Source organism: Aquarana catesbeiana, linkage group LG02 (genome assembly GCF_042186555.1).
Source record: "Aquarana catesbeiana isolate 2022-GZ linkage group LG02, ASM4218655v1, whole genome shotgun sequence".
Lineage (NCBI taxonomy): Eukaryota > Metazoa > Chordata > Amphibia > Anura > Ranidae > Aquarana > Aquarana catesbeiana.
This window is the reverse complement of record NC_133325.1, coordinates 471,536,029-471,554,769: the sequence shown is the minus strand read 5'-3', so window position 1 is coordinate 471,554,769 and position 18,741 is coordinate 471,536,029. Positions and strand designations below refer to the sequence as shown.

General features: G+C 40.9%; 1 protein-coding gene across 1 annotated transcript in view; it reads left to right on the top strand.

Moving 5' to 3' along the window:
- The window catches only part of HIPK1 (homeodomain interacting protein kinase 1), a 180,682-nt gene that overhangs the window by 63,645 nt on the left and 98,296 nt on the right, over nucleotides 1–18,741 (top strand). Inside the window, exon 3 of the mRNA XM_073615706.1 lies at nucleotides 18,066–18,189. Within this exon, the coding sequence (XP_073471807.1) occupies nucleotides 18,066–18,189 (124 nt within the window). The remainder of the gene's footprint in view (nucleotides 1–18,065; nucleotides 18,190–18,741) is intronic.

Here is an 18,741-nt window from a genome sequence, read left to right as displayed (position 1 = left end):
CAGTGGTGATTAACTACCACCAAAACAGTGATTTGTGTGAAAAAAAGCTAAAAATTTCATTTGGGTACAGTGTTGCGGGACAGTGCTGAAAATTGGTCTGGGCAGGAGGGGGGTTTACGTGCACATTAAGCAAATGGTTAACACGAAAAGGAGTCCAGCCTGAGTTCGCTTGGCAGGACTTCTCCTATGGGTCACAGGAGTGTAATTCCTTTTGCACTCCTGTGACCTGTTTTCAGCGGAAAGCGGACTGAAGGCTGCTCTCTGACGTCACACAAATTAGTCCAGGCACCGTGTCAGCCCAACAGTCTGGGTCCACCAGGTGCCTGGACTGATGGTAGTTATAGCCTCTCAACGAGCCGCTGAGATGGCTGCTCCCCTCCCCTTCACAGCTCAATGCTCCAATGAGTGTGGAGGAGCAGAGAGCTGCTGGCTGCGAGAGCTGCGAGAACCGAGCCATTGGCGATGTTCGATCGCTCGGTTCTCAGTGTAGAGCCGCCGGGGGACAGATGCAGCATCGGACCGATGCTGCATCCACCTAGGCAAGTATGAAACTAGAAAATAAAAAACCTTTTAAGGAAAAGCGAAAACGAGTGCAGCCATCACATGTTAGTCCACAAACTATGATCTATATCTGAAAATTGATCAATACTGATGACACCATCTCATTTCTTGAAGTGTGAAAATACCAGGACAGTACAAACACAAATGACCCCTTTTTGGAAAGTACAGTCCAGGGTATTTAGTAAAAGGCATGGTGAGTGTTTTGACTTTGAAATTTGTCAATTTGGAAAATGAAGAAATTAAAGTATATTTTAATTTTTGTTTTTTTTTACATACCATCACTAGTGCAGTACAGCGTTATCATATAACTGGTGTGGCGGTGATCAGGGACACTGACTTGTGACAGTGTTTAAAAAAAACTCTGGGGAAGTGATCAGGATTTTTTTTTTTTTTTTTTTACACATACCGATGAGTTTCATTGGTATAAGCAACCATTTTTTACTGAATGAAACTAGTGATCAATCACAGCTAATACAATTGTATACAATGAATGGAAGGAAGTTATCCATTGTTTACAATTGTAATGTGATCAAAGCTATCACGTGACACTGGCAGCGGGCCGGTGCAGTGATCAGTCATTGGCTGTTTTTGGACACAGCCAGTGACAGATCGCACCGCTACACGTCCTCCCAGAACTGTAGTGCTCCCGACCAGCCTATAGAAAAAGGACAGCCGAGCGGGAAGGTGTTAACCAGCGATGTACCCTTACATCGTTGCATAGTAGTAGGTGAGGTTGAAATAAGACAAGTCCATCAAGTCCAACCTGTGTGTGTGATTATATGTCAGTATTACATTGTATATCCCTATATGTTGTGGTCGTTCAGGTGCTTATCTAATAGTTTTTTTAAACCACCACCTGTGAAAGGGATTCCACATCCTTGCTGCTCTTACAGTAAAGAACCCTACACAGTTTTTAAGGTTAAACCCATTTTCTTTTGAGTGGCCACCTGTCTTATTAAACTCCCTTCTGTGGAAACGTTTTATCCCTATTATGGGGTCACCAGTATGGTATTTGTAAATTGAAATCATATCCCCTCTCAAGTGTGTCTTCTCCAGAGAATAAGTTCAGTGCTCATAACCTTTCTTCATAACTAATATCTCCCAGTCCCTTTTTATTAGCTTTGTTGCCCTTCTCTGTACTTGCTCAATTTCCAGTACATCCTTCCTGAGGACTGGTGCCCAGAACTGGACAGCATACTCCATGTGAGGCTGGACCAGAATTTTGTAGAGTTGGAGAATTATCGCTTTATCTCGAGTTAATCCCTTTTTTTAATGCATGCCAATATTCTGTATACTTAGGCTCAGCAATGGCATGCAATACCAAGCTGCTGCTATCATCTACTAGGACCCCCATGTCCTTTTTCCATCCTAGATTCCCTCAGAGCCCCCCCCCCCCCCCCCCCCCGGTGAGTAGATTGCATTCATATTTTTGCCACCCAAATGCATTATTTTGACATTTTTCCACATTAAGCCTCGTTTGCCATGTAGTTGCCCACCCCATTAATTCAGATCTTCTTGCAAGGTTTCCACATCCCGCAGAGAAGTTTTTGTCCACAAATAGAGATTGAACTGTTTACACCCTCCTCCAGGTCGTTTATGAACAAGTTCAATAGGATTGGTCCCAGGACAGAATCCTGGGGGACCCCACTATCCACCCCTGACCATTCCGAGCACTCCCCATTTATCACCACCCTCTGAACTTACCCTTTTTGCCAGTTTTCATTTGATGTACTCACCCTATGGTCTATGCCACTGGACCTTACTTTGCACAATAAACGTTTATGGGGAGCTGTCAAATGCTTTTGCAAAATCCAGATACACCACGTCTACGGGCCTTCCCTTGTCTAGATGGCAGCTCACCACCTCATAGAAGGTTAGTAGATTGGTTTGGCAAGAATGATTCTTCATGTAGCCATCCTGATTACTGCTAATGGTTTTTTCATTACTAAAATCTTGTATATAGTCCCTTATCCCCTTGCATACTATTGATGTTAGGCTAACTGGTCTGTAATTCCCAGGGATGTATTTTGGCCCTTATTTAAATATTGGTGCTACGTTGGCTTTTCTCCAATCCCACCGCGTTACTGGGGAGCCGATGCACGTGCCCGGCAGCCGCGATTGCCCGATAACAGAGCAGTACCAAAGGTTCACATCTTAGGTGAGAGTTGACCGATCATGTGTTCTCAGTACAGAGGAACACCGATCGGTCTCCTTCCCTTGTGAGTCCCCTCCCCCTACAGTTAGAATCACTCCCTGTGTAACACACTTAACCCCTTGATCGCCCCCTAGTGTTAACCCCTTCCCTGCCGGTGACATTTATACAGTAATCAGTGCATTTTTATAGCACTGATTGCTGTATAAATGTGGTCCCAAAATGGTGTCAAGTGTCATATGTCCGCTGCAATGTCAGTCACGATAAAAATCGCAGATCGCTGCCATTACTAGTAAAAGAAAAAAATAATAAAAATGCCATAAACTATCCCCTATTTTGTAGACACTAATTTTTGCGTAAACCAATCAATATATGCTTGCATTTTTTTTTTTTTTACCAAAAATATGTAGAATACATATCGGCCTAAACCTGAGGAAAATTTTTTTTTAAAAATAAAATTGGGATATTTATTATAGGAAAAAAAAATTGTGTTTTTTCAAACTTGTTGCTCTTTGTTTATAGCGCAAAAGATAAAAACCGCAGAGCTCATCAAATACCACCAAATGAAAGCTCTATTTGTGGGGGAAAAAAATATAAATTTCCTTTTGGGTACAGCATTGCATGACCGCGCAATTGTCATTCAAAGTGTGACAGCGCTGAAAATTGGCCTGGGCAGGAAGGAGGTGAAAATGTCTTATATTGAAGTGGTTAAATATGGTATATTGCTTCTTTTTTCCTCAGCATGTTCTGGAGTCCTAGCTGTACTACTTACAATTCTTTTTTGAATTTGGAGATGGGATTACTTGGTAAAGTCAAATAAGTATCTTTCTCTTCCAATAGTTTGAGCATGTTTTCATGGTACTGTTCCTTAGATTGGTTTACGATTCCCCCTCGTCTGCTGGCATGATGACCACGTCATTTTTCTTTGTCCATTTGCGATGCTGTTTATTATATGCTTTGGTTCTTTCTTGATCTTCATATCTGCAACATCCTTTAAAATAGGGCTGAAACAACTAATCGATCGATTATGAAATTAATCGATTACTATTTTCATAATTGATCGGCCAGTAACATAATGGGGTTAAAAAATAAATAAAATGAGCCCTTTATAGTACAAAAAGAGCAAATCACTACTGTAAATATTACTTTCACAGTTTTACAGTAAAAATGAACCCCTTACAGTAGTGATTTGCTCATTTTTTTTTTTTTTTTGTACTATAAAGGGCTAATTTTAGTTTTTTAACCCCATTATGTTACTAAACGTCTTAGACCTGGTTCACATCTATGTTTTTTGCAGAAACGCACTACAGTTCATTTACATGGTTTCCTATGGGACAATATACTTCAATAGAGAAGCTGCAGAGAATCATGTAATGTGTTTTTGCAGCAATTTGTGTTCTTTAATCTGCCCAACAACAAATTGGGCAAAAAAAATTGCAAAAAGCACAAATTGCAGCAAAATCGTGTGTGTGTAAAAATCAAAACGCACAGCAAAAAGCACTGCAGAAACAGATCAAAAGCAAACTGCATAGGTGTGTACCGAGCCTTATGCTGGCCACACGGATCAATTTTCAGACGAGAATATTCAGACGAAAAATCTTTGTACATTCGCTGAATGAAAGAATGTTTTAAATTTTCACTTGTTTTTAACATTCTGTTTTTAAAATGAATGTAATTTCTGATTGAAAACCATACACTGTCTGAAAATTCCTATGACCAAGACGTTTTCTATTTCCACGTTTTCCTGTCACTGTGGTGGAAAATGAACGTCGATTTGACCCCACTAACGATTAGAAAAACAAACGAACGTTCTTAAAATGACTTTTTTTTTTCTTTATTATTATTTATTTTTTGAAGGAAGACAGTTTGTTTTTAATTAAAAAAAATTTGATCTCTGGGTCTGATATTTACCAGATTCACACTGGGGCGGTTTGCAGGCGTTATTGCGCTAAAAATAGCCCCTGCAAACCGACCTAAAACTGCCGCTGCTGTTTCTCCAGTGTGAAAGCCCGAGGGCTTTCACACTAAAGCGGTGCGCTGGCAGGAGAGAAAAAAAACTACTGCAAACAGCATCTTTGGAGCGGTGAAGGAGCGGTGTATTCACCGCTCCTAAACTGCTCCAGCCCATTGAAATCAATGGGGCAGCGCGGCAATACCGCCGCTGTAGTGGCGCTATGCGAGCGGTTTTAACCCTTTTTCGGTCGCCAGCAGGGGTTAAAACCGCACCGCTAGCGGCCGAATACTGCCGCTAAAACGTCGGTAAAGCGGCGCTAATAGCGCCGTTTTACTGCCGACGCCCCCACCACCCCCTGTGTAAAAGGGGCCTAATAGTATATACAGTATATCTCTCCTCTAATAGTTTATACAGTATATCTTTTATACTTTAAAAAAACTTTTTAAAAAAAACTTTACATATTAACTAAATTATACACCACACTTTTTTTTTTTAAGGTTATTAACCGATCGAAACAATCGGCCAACTAATCGATTATGAAAATAATCGTTAGTTGCAGCCCTACTTTAAAACGAATTTCTTAAACACCTCAATATATTATCGTTGATTGTGGGATTAAAAATAATTTGTTTCGTAAATGTAGAATTTTCTCATTCCTCTGTTGTGGTTGCAATCCATATTTAATAGGGTTACCCAAAATAGATAAATTTCCTGGTATACTTCTGTTTTCCTATACAAGTTTGGAATTTTATCAAGATTTTTGATAGGTGCATATTTTTACCCTTTATCCAGGACCCCAATTTCCGCTTAAGGTAAGGGGTTATTACTCGGATTAAAAATTCCTTTTCTGGTTTTTTCGCTTGTTTTCTCTTTCCTGCTCTGCACCCTTTTTTTTTTTTTTTTCTTTTGTGTAGACTTCTTCCTCTATTTCTTTTCTTCTCGGTGGATGATTCTCAGCTTCTCTCCCTAAAAAAGCAAAAAAAACACTGGGTCCTGGTTCCGGATAATTCTCATAGTAGTGTCTGTCTTGCCTTCCATCTCCATGTTGATCCCTTAAAGGAGCCTAATAGTTATAAGTAGGGATTGGGCTTCTATCATATGATCTATATGAATCCTGAGGTGGGCCTTGTCTTTCCATTGGACCATTATTTGTACCTAGGCCAGGGCTCCTTTCATGGTATCTGTATGCATCTTGTGGAGGGCTCCTTGGTCCATGATTGGGTCTATTCCAATTAGGTCTTCTATTGTTTTTCCAATAAGGTGGCTTCCATGTACAGATACCATAAAAGGAGCCCTGCAGCTATGTACAATAATGGTCCAAGGGAATGACGAGCCCCACCTCAGGATTCATATAGACCCCAGGGGTATGCAATTAGCGGACCTCCAGCTGTTGCAGAACTAAAAGTCCCATGAGGCATTAGAAGACTGACAGCCACAAGCATGACACCCAGAGGCAGAAGCATGATGGGACTTGTAGTTTTGCAACAGCTGGAGGTCCTTTAATTGCATATCACTGATATAGACCATACGATAGGAGCCCAAACCGCACTTATAGCTATTACGTTCCTTTAAGAGATCAACATGGAGTTTGAAGGCAAGCCAGATACTACTGCGATAATTAAATGGAACCAGGACCCGATGCCTCTTTTTTTTAGGAAGAGGAGCCGAAAACCATCCACCAAGAAGAAAAGAAATGAGACAAACAAGAAATGTAGAAAGAAGAGGGCGCAGAGCAGGAAAGAGAAAACAAGCAAAAAGAATTGGAGAAGGAATTTTTAACCTTAGTGATAAACCCTTGACACAAAAGGAAATTGGGGTACTGGATAAAGGGTTAAAATATGCACATATCAAAATTCTTGATTCCAAACTTGTATGGGAATACAGAAGTATACCAGGAAACTTAACATCAAGAAGTATGTTGGGTAACCCTATTAAATATGGATTGCAACCACCACAGAGGAATGAAGAAATTCTACAAAGTAATTTACGGAACACATCTTTTTAATCCCATGATCAAGGATAATGGATATATTGAGCTGTTAAAGAAATTGGTTTTAAAGGCTGTTGGAGATATGAAGATCAAGAAGAACCAAAGCATATAAAACAGCATCTGCAAATTGACGAAGAGGAATGATGTGGTCATCAGGCCAGCAGACAAGGGAGGGGGAAATCGTAATTCAATCGAACAGTACCCACGAAAACCTGATCAAACTATTGGAAGATAAATATACTTATTTGACTTTACCAAGTAATCCCATCTTCAAATTCAAAAAAAAAAAATTGAAAAAGTGGCACATCTAGGACTCGAGAAGCACATACTGAAGAGAGCAAAATATTTGACAGAAATGTGTCAGACACCAGTTATTTACTCAATACTGAAAATGCATAAGAAGATGAATCCACCACCTAGACCAGTGATTCTCAACCGGGGTTCCACGGAACCCTAGGATTCCGCAGCTATCTGTCAGTCGCAGGCAGCTGACAGGAGGATCGCACAGACACAGGCAGAGATAGGCAGGGAAGTGGCTGGCATCCTATTGGCTGTAGCGCGCTGTTCCCCACTGGTCCCTCTCCTCCTCCCCTCCTGTTCTTCCCGAGTGGTCGTATGTGACATCATCTGGGGTGGAGAGGAGGGGCCGGGGGGAGACAACGCGCCACTGGAGGAGATATGAAATGAGTTCCGAAGCCAGAAGAAAGGCGGTACTGAAGTGTGTCCAGCTGTGTCCCCCACAGTCTGTACCATGTCATGTGCCCCGTCGCGCCCCCTTAATTGGATCAGCTCTGCAGGAAAAGAAAGCACAAGTTTCACATTAAATAGGTACGTTTTTAATATTCTTTAATGCTATTTCTACAAATAATCTTTAACAGCTCGCTGACCATACCAGTGTTCCATGAGCTGTTGATGTGAACATTATTTCAGGGGTTCCTCGTTCTCAAACTTTTTGCCAGGGGTTCCTCGAAGGTAAAAATTGAGAAACACTGACCTAGACCAATAGTGAATGGCATAGAATCTATAGCAGCCAGGATGGGTCAATAGACAAGTATTTACAACCTGCAGTTCAAAACACCAGGGCATACCAAACACATGCTACAACTTTTAGAATTAAAGTAGATTAGGGACCTTCTTGTATTGTATATGATCATTCATCATCACCAGGCATGTGGGGCCACAAAATATAATACAAAAAGTGCAGCGCTGGACATGTGAAATAGTGAAATTTACTAAACCAGATAATAAATTAGTGAAAATTAATCATCAATATATAAAGTGATAACCTATAAACATAGATTATAAATTATTTTTAAACGTGAACTTGTGAATAAATAAAAATGGAAAAAAGTTCCTGTAAATAAAACTTTTTAAAGGTGCATAAAAGTCCAAAATAATGGATTTGATGTAATGTAGATTTCAGGAGTGCATCTTCAATAATCAATATTGCCCACCACCGGATAGGTGAATAAAAGGCTTACCAGAAAGCCTGTGACCGCCCTTATTCAGGGGGGTCAAAACAGGCTTAGCAGATATGGGGGGACCACCACAGGGATACTCCAGTTGACACCTGATGGACTGGTGAGTCAGGACTCCTTGTCAGATAACGAGCCAACCGATAACCGTTGTGGATATTCTCCCGAATCCTGTCCTCTCATGGGACAAATTTAAAGTTTCCACGGATCCAGTGCAAAAAGATGTAATATATAGTGCCAAAAGGAGACAAAAAGAAAATGCTCCACTGGTGCAGATAACCTTGGTTTTCTTTTTATTGGCAAATTTGCAGTATCAAACATTAAAAAGCAAAAAAACAAAGTAAAAACAAACTTGTTTTTTTTTTTTTTGTGCCCTTATATCGGGGTTATAGTGCACAGCAGCAGGATTTTTTCATCCTATCACAATTTGTATGCACCTAGCGCAACTTCTTTTTCTTTTGATTTTTGATGTGGGGCCACAATTTACACAATTTATTTACTTGTTTGTTTTTACTTCGTTTTTTTTGCTTTTTAATGTTTGATACTGCAAATTTGCCAATAAAAAGAAAACCAAGGTTATCTGCACCAGTGGAGCATTTTCTTTTTGTCTCCTTTTGGCACTATATATTACATCTTTTTGCACTGGATCCGTGGAAACTTTAAATTTGTCCCATGAGAGGACAGGATTCGGGAGAATATCCACAACGGTTATCGGTTGGCTCGTTATCTGACAAGGAGTCCTGACTCACCAGTCCATCAGGTGTCAACTGGAGTATCCCTGTGGTGGTCCCCCCATATCTGCTAAGCCTGTTTTGACCCCCCTGAATAAGGGCGGTCACAGGCTTTCTGGTAAGCCTTTTATTCACCTATCCGGTGGTGGGCAATATTGATTATTGAAGATGCACTCCTGAAATCTACATTACATCAAATCCATTATTTTGGACTTTTATGCACCTTTAATAAGTTTTATTTACAGGAACTTTTTTCCATTTTTATTTATTCACAAGTTCACGTTTAAAAATAATTTATAATCTATGTTTATAGGTTATCACTTTATATATTGATTAATTTTCACTAATTTATTATCTGGTTTAGTAAATTTCACTATTTATTTCACATGTCCAGCGCTGCACTTTTTGTATTATATTTTTTTTTTTGTGCCCTTATATCGGGGTTATAGTGCACAGCAGCAGGATTTTTTCATCCTATCACAATTTGTATGCACCTAGCGCAACTTCTTTTTCTTTTGATTTTTGATGTGGGGCCACAAAATGAGGGTAGGGCTTAGAACATTTACAACACTATGCTGTGTAAACAAAGGAAATATCTTGTTACATTCCTAGATTTCTGTTTTAAAAAAAAAAAAAATATGATGATACCAGAAATAGCTAACAGGTGTGGCCATAGGGGCCAAATTTGCTCCCAGTGTGGCAGGATTATTTATGGCCCAATGAGAGGAAGAATCTGTGTCTATATGAATATTACATTTTTTTTATTAAAAAAAAAACTATTTTATGGAAGGGAGACCATCTACAGGAATTTCTCCAATCATTAAACATCAATGATGGAAACCACAAACTCTCCTGGGAAACTGATAGTAACATCTCCTTTCAACTTATCACAAAAACGCATTTAAAAAATGTAGACTGGAACAGCTATCTCTCTATGTAAAGTTTGCCATCATGCCAACTGGCTTTACAACATACCCAAAGATCAACTTATGCGACTTGGAAGCAATTGTACCAGTTGGTTATGCAAAACGGGCTCAAAAAATGGGTCACAGATTTATTGATGGATAAGTCTTTATTGAAGAGAAAATAGCAGAAGCAGCACAAATGGATAGAACAGCAGTTGTCCATAAGAATAGACTACTGGACCAATATTTGGATCAAGTACCCATCATTCTCGACTATAATATACAATATAAAAAAATTAAGGATTATACAGCGCCATTGGCATATACTGCAGACAGACATTTACAAAAATGATCTTTGAATTATTTGAGATAATTGCCTTCTATTGGCATCTGAGTTTGCATAGATTTACCCTCTAGTTAATTTTATTCAGTGGCCCGTTTCTGTTTGTATTTCCCTCAGCTGTCATTTACACTATTTTTACATAATAGATCCCACGCCATTGGTACCGTCCCTTTTTAAATCATATTCACATTTATATGCTGCTTTATTGTATTTTTTACATTTACTCGTTATATAATTTTATACTGTTCATGGTATGTATTCGTGTGTGTATATATAGTTTGATTATTGGGTCATTTCAATCACCTAGAGCTTATAGGGATAGTGTTATCTCTGTAACCTGCACCATTTTCAGTGTCCCTGGGCTTTGCTATGTTTGCCATCCATGTAGGATTTGCCCATATAGTCAAATATGCCACCATCACTCCACGCGTATCTAGTGGAGAAAGATACAAACTATGCATATCTTCTGGAAAATGGCTGACCGAATATCTACAGGAAAATGGCCACTACAATTCTTTACAATGGGAGGCTACAAAAAATGGCCGCCAATACATATCCCTATCTCACTATATAAAGACACCATTTATGCCAGTTAACCCCTGATGAAGTCACATGGGCGTGACGGTGTGTCGGGATTGGGTGATGGCCATACCGGAAGTGATGCAGGAGGACGAGCTTGGCGCTCGTGGATTGTATGTTTGTTTTTACTGATCCAATGTGAGTAATTGGCTGTTTTTATCTTTTTAAAAACGTACTGCACTATTGGAGATTCCTTCCTTCATATCGATATTGAGAAGATTGGGTAGGACCTTAGGACCCCCAGGATTCTTAGTGGGTTTTCCTGATCCCAGAGATCCACAGGCTGTGTATTAGTGAAAACATCCTTTGAGGTGGGCAGAGCTACTTGGTCCCCTAGAGCAGTGGTCATCAACCCTGTCCTCAAGGCCCACTAACAGGCCAGGTTTGCAAGATAACTGAAATACATCACAGGTGATATAATTTGCTGCTCATTGCAGTATTCTAGTCTACATTTCCCCAAGGTAATACATAAAACCTAGCCTGTTAGTGGGCCCTGAGGACAGGGTTGATGACCACTGCCCTAGAGAGAAACCAATTTATCTAATGCTGTTGCCTTACAGCAGTAAGGTGAGCTGCTAGTGAGCACTGAGGTGTCACAACAGCTATAAGGAATAGACACCATTCACCTTATTGGTTAGAGATGGTTTATCTACCCCTACACCTCTTTTGACACTGCTGTCTGCACCTGGACTATATTTTTGTTTGATTTGGTTGGCATGAGTGTGGTCACTTTGCACATTGTTGCTATTTTATTTCTTTGCACTTATTTTTCTGTGTATGTATATTATATGCTATTGTTTACACATTTATTTTGTTCGCCTATCGTGATATATTGATACTTGACAGTGCAACATCACTCTATTCATTGCACCTTTTTAGTCACGGATGTGCTAATCTGTGTTTGCAGCAGTTGCGCTATCACTATAAATAGTGTAACTTGAGAGCATCAACTGTTTACAGGCAATATGTTTAGCTGTTGACCTCAATTTAAAGGACTCATTTGAGTATAAACTATGTAAGAATTGTGAAGTTAGTATGATTGTATGGGAAGAATTTGCCTATGGTTGGCCCACAAATTTCTGCTATTGTTTGGTAATTACACTGTAAGCTTATCTGTTGCTGCAAAAGTTTTGATTTAAGACTGCAGAAAACCACAGTTGTCGCTCAGCCTACATCGACTCAATTATTGGCACTCGATTCATCGGGTGCCAATAATTTGTTCTTGGGCAGTGTTAGCTGGATGTTGACATTTATACAGACTTTCCATGCAGATAGTCTTTTTGGGTTTGGAATAGGACCCAGTCAGGCTCTGTTTTTGGGAAAACCACTTTAAAGTGACTCGGGCATCAGACATACATTGGATGTGCTGTCAATGTCCAAAGCTGTGCATTATGGTTCCTTCCATCAACCACTAGAGTAGTGATGCTGGGGTTGCAGGAGAAAGTGTGTTCAGCAAGGAACTGTGCATTCAACACACATGGGAATGAGTGGGATACTGGACACGAAGGAAGGGATTTTTTTATTTCAACCAACTTTGTCACCTTAACCATTGTTATGTGTTCCGGTTTGTGACAGGTCTCTTGTGCTCACTGTGGTTTTGTGCAAATGACTGTTCCTCTTATACTGATATCCATTGCCTTAATTGGCAGCCGAGATTCAAACTGCTAATGGACAGGCTGAATGTACCAAGTGGGTCGATCAACTTTGGATACAACTAGCCTGCCGGCGATTAATCGTGGTCTTCTAGGGGTGGCTTCCTCCACCAGTTCCAGACCCCCGACCCCTGGACTCTCTCTCCAGTTCCAGCACATCCTTCCTGAGGAATGGTGCCCAGAACTGGACAGCATACTCCAGGTGTGGCTGGACCAGAGTCTTGTAGAGTGGGAGAATTATCATTTTATCTCTGTAGTTAATATCCTTTTTAATACATGCCAATATTCTGTCTGCTTGCAGCAGCTTGGCATTGCATGCCAGCACTGAGCCTATCTACTAGGACCCCCAGGTCCTTCTCCATCCTAGATTCCCCCACAGGTTCTCCCTCAAGTGAGTAGATTGCATTCATATTTTTGCCACCCAAATGCATTATTTTACATTTTTCTAAATTAAACTTCATTTGCCATGTAGTTGCCCACCACATTAATTTGTTCAGATCTTCTTGTAAGGTTACCACATCCTGCGGAGAAATTGCCCTGCTTTACTGAGATTGCGTTTATCCCATCCTCCAGATCGTTTATGAATAAATTATAGGGGTGCAACGGATCAAAAAACTCACGGTTCGGATTGTTCCTCGGATCAGGAGTCACGGTTTGGGTCATTTTCGGATCAACAAAAAAAACCTCCCCCACTGTTATATCCATATCATCTCCCCAACTGTTATAATATCCACAATCTCCCCCACTGTAATAATATATTGGCAGGGTATTGGCACTGCTGCCATCCGATCTCTCCCCTCCACTGTACAGAGCAGTACACAGAGGGGAGAGGAACCGGTGTCATGACGTTGAAGTTAAGCCACCCAGGACTTTTATTAGCTCTTTTAAATTTATTTCCCATTGGGATGTACTGGCTAATACCCTTATTTAATATGCTTTTAAAGCATACCCATTTGTTCTGTGTTCGTAAGATTTTATCCCATTTAGTACCTTCTAGCAAGGATCGTAGTTTAGGCAAGTTGACTTTTAAAATTCAGTATCTTTGTATTCCCCTTATGTTTCCTATTTGTGTGATTTATACTGAAACTAATTGACCTGTGATCGCTGCTTCCTAAATTGCCCCGTATTTCTACATCCATGATAAGTTCTATATTGTTAATCGGTAGGTCTAGTAACTCTGTTTCTAGTTTGTGCATTTACCATCTGACCCATGAAATTGTCCTGCAAGACATATAGGAAATGCCGCGCTTTAGATGATTGCATGGGTCCTTCCGTCCAGTCTTTCTGGATAAATAAAATTTCCTATTGCCGCTAAAACAAATTGTGATAGGTCCACCTCCCTCTGGTTAGGGGGCCTATAGCATCCTCCCAGTATTACTTTACCCTTGGTTTCCTCCATTTGTAGCTCTACCCATAGGGATGCCACCTCCTCCTTAGCTCCCTTAGAGATGTTGTCTCTCACATTTACTTGTACATCCTTTTTGATATTCAGGCATGCCCCTCTCGATCTTTTGACCCTTTCTTTCCCTGCAATATAGGAAATCCCCTTGAATGGTTGCCAGCCAATCATGAGCTGTTGAACCAAGTCTCTGAAATTCCTACAGAATCTAAATCCTTTTCGTACAACAGTATCTCTAGTTAACCCATCTTATCCGCCAGACTCCTGGCATTGGCGAACATGCCACTTAGTTTAGACCGGTCTCATACTATCTTCTTATTGGGTGTTCTGAGGTTTGCAAATAGGGCCTTACTGTACTTCGGGTTTAGGTGGTGTAGTCAACCTACCACTAATGCCCCCAATACTACCCTCTGAAATTTGTTCCATGCTGGCTATCTCTACTGTGGTTGCAGGAAGGTGCAGGTCTATAGCCTGCCTTAACTATATTAAGTCAAGGGGAAACATTGTGTCAGCTTTCCTGGCTAAAGTTGCTTGTGCTGTTGCAGCCCTGTGACTAAATATGCTTGGACAGAGTTTTGGCTTTGACGCACAAACACAGAAGTATGCGTGTTCTTGGCGACTGATTAATCAACCTGCTGCTACAGGCGTGAAAGCTTGAGCATGATAAAACACCCACCTATATGGCTTTGGTTATTTTAGGCCATGCTAAAAATGAAAACGAGTTCTGTTTGCTACCTGTATTTGTATTTAAAGATCTTCCAGTCCACATCTCTTATACACCAAAGACATTTCTTATACTTGTTTTGTTAAAATATTACTTAAGTAATTTTATGTTGAAGTTAACTTTGTAAAATCTTAATTTTAATGAATGTTGACTTTTATGGGGCCAAGAAAGCCGTTTCCCTTTACTAAATGAGGTCGTTTTTTTTTTTTTTGTTTTGTTTTTTTTTTGTTTTTGTATAGTCTTCTACCTTTTTAGGAAAACCTCCCACATTGCCCCAGAAAGTTTATATAATACAGTTGCTGTAGCAACTCTTTCAGTGTTGTACCACAGTTAATGTGTTTACTGTTGATTTATGATGCTGGCAGGCACATACTGGAACAGATGGCTGCTGTTATTTTACCTGCTATGCATTGTTTTGTTAGTAAGTTGACCCACATGTTGTATATCTTTCTATTGTGGATATTTCTAGTTTAGAAGAAACTCTGTGAACCCCATCAAATCGTTTGTATTTCTGGAATTTGAAATATGTTGATCTTTAGATGGGCCAAAATAAATATTGCACATTGTTTTATCTTAAAGGGGTTCCCTCATGGTTTTTCACCTTAATGGAGTCTATGCATTGTTGAAAAACCTGTGGTGCTGCAGCCCCCCCCCCCCCCTTACCTTAGGAGCGAGCACACCATTTGTAGCTGGTGTCTCCTGTCCTGATTGGATAGATAGCACAGCCATTGGCTCCTGCTGCTGTCAAATCCAATGATGTGGCACCTGGGGGCGTGGCCGAGTCCTGTGTTCTGTGTGAATGCACACAGTTGCAGGACTCGAGAGTGCCTGCACGGGTGTCCACCAAGGAGAGCTCCAACGTGGACACTCAGTGCGAAGAGGAGCCACCCGCGCCGCTGAGGGACACCCGAAGAGGTAGATTGGGGACACTTTGTGCAGTTCGAACTGCACAGTGGAGGTTAGTATAACATGTTTGATATTTTTGAAAAAAAGGGGTTTATAACCCCTTTAATGGATAAAGAAAATTTGTGGGAAAGTTTTTTAACCCTTTGGGATACAAAAATATAAAACTTTTTGCCCTACCTCCGGAAGCCTAGAGGGTTCAACTGCAGCGGTGCAGACATCAGATCAAGAAGCCCATGCAGCGATGTAAACAATGATTGGTGGGTTCTAGACCTTATGAGGGTTAATGACAAGATAAGCAAACTTTGTGGAAAAGTTCACTAGCCCTTTTAAACTGTATGCAAAGCCAACATTCTAATTGGGAAAGATTAAATCTCATTTCAGGTTTATGCTACTAGCCACAGCTGTTAGAAACACGTACCCTCACTTCCTGCCCTACTGACAAGTTTTACCAGATAAAAAGTTGGGGGAAATCTGCATCGGGGTACAGACAAAAATATAAGTCCATAGCAGTAATATATACAGCAATAAATTAATTTTTTTTTTTTTCTTTATCTGATAAGGCTTGACCCTGGGTAGCAAGTAGACGCCTTAAGCCAACCATACTTGGATCAAAATTCATCCAGTTCAGCAGGGACGGGTTGAATCAACACTAATTATCTTGAAGGCTCCCCGCTGGCAGAACAAAAAAGCTCTGCAGGAGTACTCCCACCCCACCCCCCCCACGCCCCCACGCCCCACCACTACATGCTTTTCTGCAGCATCTCCATTGAGGTGGATTAAACCAAAAACCGTTTGGACTTCCCAAAAAGCAAAGGCTGAAAGAGATGTGAACATCTCCAATAAACCAGGCCTTACACACAAGCAAAAGTTAGGCACACCTGTATTGACAAGTCTACTGATTGGCTAATTATAATCACTCACTCTTATCAGGGTTGTTAATTGTTGCTATAAAAAAAAAAAATCGCTCCTTTTTCACAGTGCAGAATAGCCTGATTAATGATTTCCAAGCACCTAAGAATGAATAAGGTTAAGTCTGGAAAGGAAGACAAAGTGATTCTATACGCTAGAGGGTTTTTACCTTTTTAGGCCTCATTCACACGAGGCAGACTCCGTTTCCACAGAGCCCGGCTCGGTCCGCCGGCTCAGCGGGAGATCTCTCCGTTGATCTCCGCTGAGCCAGCGGATGACAGGTCCCTCTCTGCTCACTGAGCGGGGAGGGGCTTGCCGGGCGCCGCTGCTGCCTGAGGGATCGGATGAAAACGGACAGCATGTCCGTTTTCATTAGATCTCACCCGATCTGATCCGCCAGCGATGGATCTGGACGTAGGGCCATCCATCTGCTTTCAGCGGATCGGACTGGGTCGGATGTCAGCGGACATGTCTCCGCTGACATCCGTCGCTCCATAGGCTAACACGGAGCTCTCGTTCAGGTCAGCTGTCAAAACTGACAGGCGGACCTGAATGGTCCGATCGTGTGAAAGGGGCCTTATGCATTCTCTGCATTAAAGTAAAAAACCTTCCAATGTTAGTTCCCCCCGCCCCCCTCCATAATACTTACCTGAGTCCTTTATTGATCTGGTTCTGTCTCTGACTGCAGGTCTTCTCTCTGTTCTCAAAGGCTTTGTAGATATCAGCTGGAGCTTATTGTTCCTGCTGCTGTAAATTAAATTGAGGGGTGGGCCTGAGTGACGCTGTGTGTATGGATACACAAACCAGCTCTGAAGCTAGCTGCCAAATGTGCCCCAAAAGCAAGGGGCTTGCCGTGGGGCACAAAGAGGAGGAAAAGAGTGTCATGACCCCGGAAGAAATGCCATTGCACAGATCAGGTAAGTATGAACCTATTTTAATTTATAAAGTGACTTTACAGTTCCTTAATCTGTTCAGATTTTATTAGATGGAGTGTACCATATTATTGCAGTTTTCTTTAGGAGTAGAAGTCTGACAAAGACCAGATGAAGTGGAGATGAGCCTTTTTTGGAGGGTAAGTAAAACACTACACTCCAACAGTAAATCTATATTTGAGCCATGAAACTTGGAGTGAATATGATGTGGGACTGCTTAGCCTGCCTTTAGACCTGTTGCACTGTTACACCATTTACAAATTTGAGTTTGTACTTTTTGAAAACGTGCCATACACTATTTGATTTCTTACGACCAGAGTAGCTTGGTACAACCCTCAGATTGTGTTAAAAGCTAAAGCTTGGTACATGGGTTGCATTAAAAAACTGACGGCTCTGGTCAGAGCTGCTGTACTAACTGAGAGGTTAGTAGAGCAATCCCCCCCCCCCCCCGCTGAGCTGTTGTGTTCAGAACACTGATCCATGCTCTCTGCCATTGGCTTAGAGTGCTGATCAGGAGTTGATCGGCTGCTGGTTTTCTAGCATGCATGTCCAACGTATGTCAGCCAGACCGACATACAGGGAGTGTTTTTTAATTTAATTTTTTTTTTCCTCAAACCGGCAAATCTCTCCCGACATTCTGCCCATGTGTACGGGGCTTAAGGTGTGTTTAGCTTTTTTTCTTAAAAAAAAAAAAAAAATGTTTTACACTGAGTAGTCTGGCTGTTGACTACTATGATTTATGATTGTGTAATCAAGTTAAAAAATCTTGCCCTGCAATTAGTGGTATTTAAGTTACAATTCTTTTTTTATTCTTTAAACTTCATCAATTTTAAATATTTTGCTTTCTTGCCAGGGCACCTGAAATAATTCTTGGGTTGCCGTTTTGTGAAGCAATAGACATGTGGTCCTTGGGTTGTGTCATAGCAGAATTGTTCCTTGGATGGCCTCTCTACCCTGGTGCATCAGAGTATGATCAGGTATGCTATAATTGAAACTTTGACTGGTAAATATAAATCTTTCACATTCTCTACATTTCTGTCATAGATAACTAAGAAAAATATATATGTTAATTTCTGGTATACTTGAGGCCTGTTCACAGCATTGCAAGAGTTACGATGACACATGGTATCTCATGGGTGTGAATAGTGCCTAAACACACAACAGATCCTTCCAATGTGAAACCGCACTAGTGTTTAGTTTACAAGTATAAAAAAAATGCATGAAAAGTACAGAAATATTTTCTGCTATAAAAGTATACAGAGAAAAAAAGCGTGTGTATATATGTATGTGATATATTATGTCTTGCCTACAGTCAAGCATGGCGGGTAGGAGTGTCATGGTCTGGTGCTGCATGAGTGCTGCCGGCACTGGGGAGCTACAGTTCATTTAGGGAACCATAAAATGCCAACATGTACTGTGACCTATTGAAGCAGAGCCTGATCTCCTCCCTTTGGGGACTGGGCCACAGGGCAGTATTCCAACAGGACGACCCCAAACACACCTCCAAGACAATGACTGCCTTGCTAAAG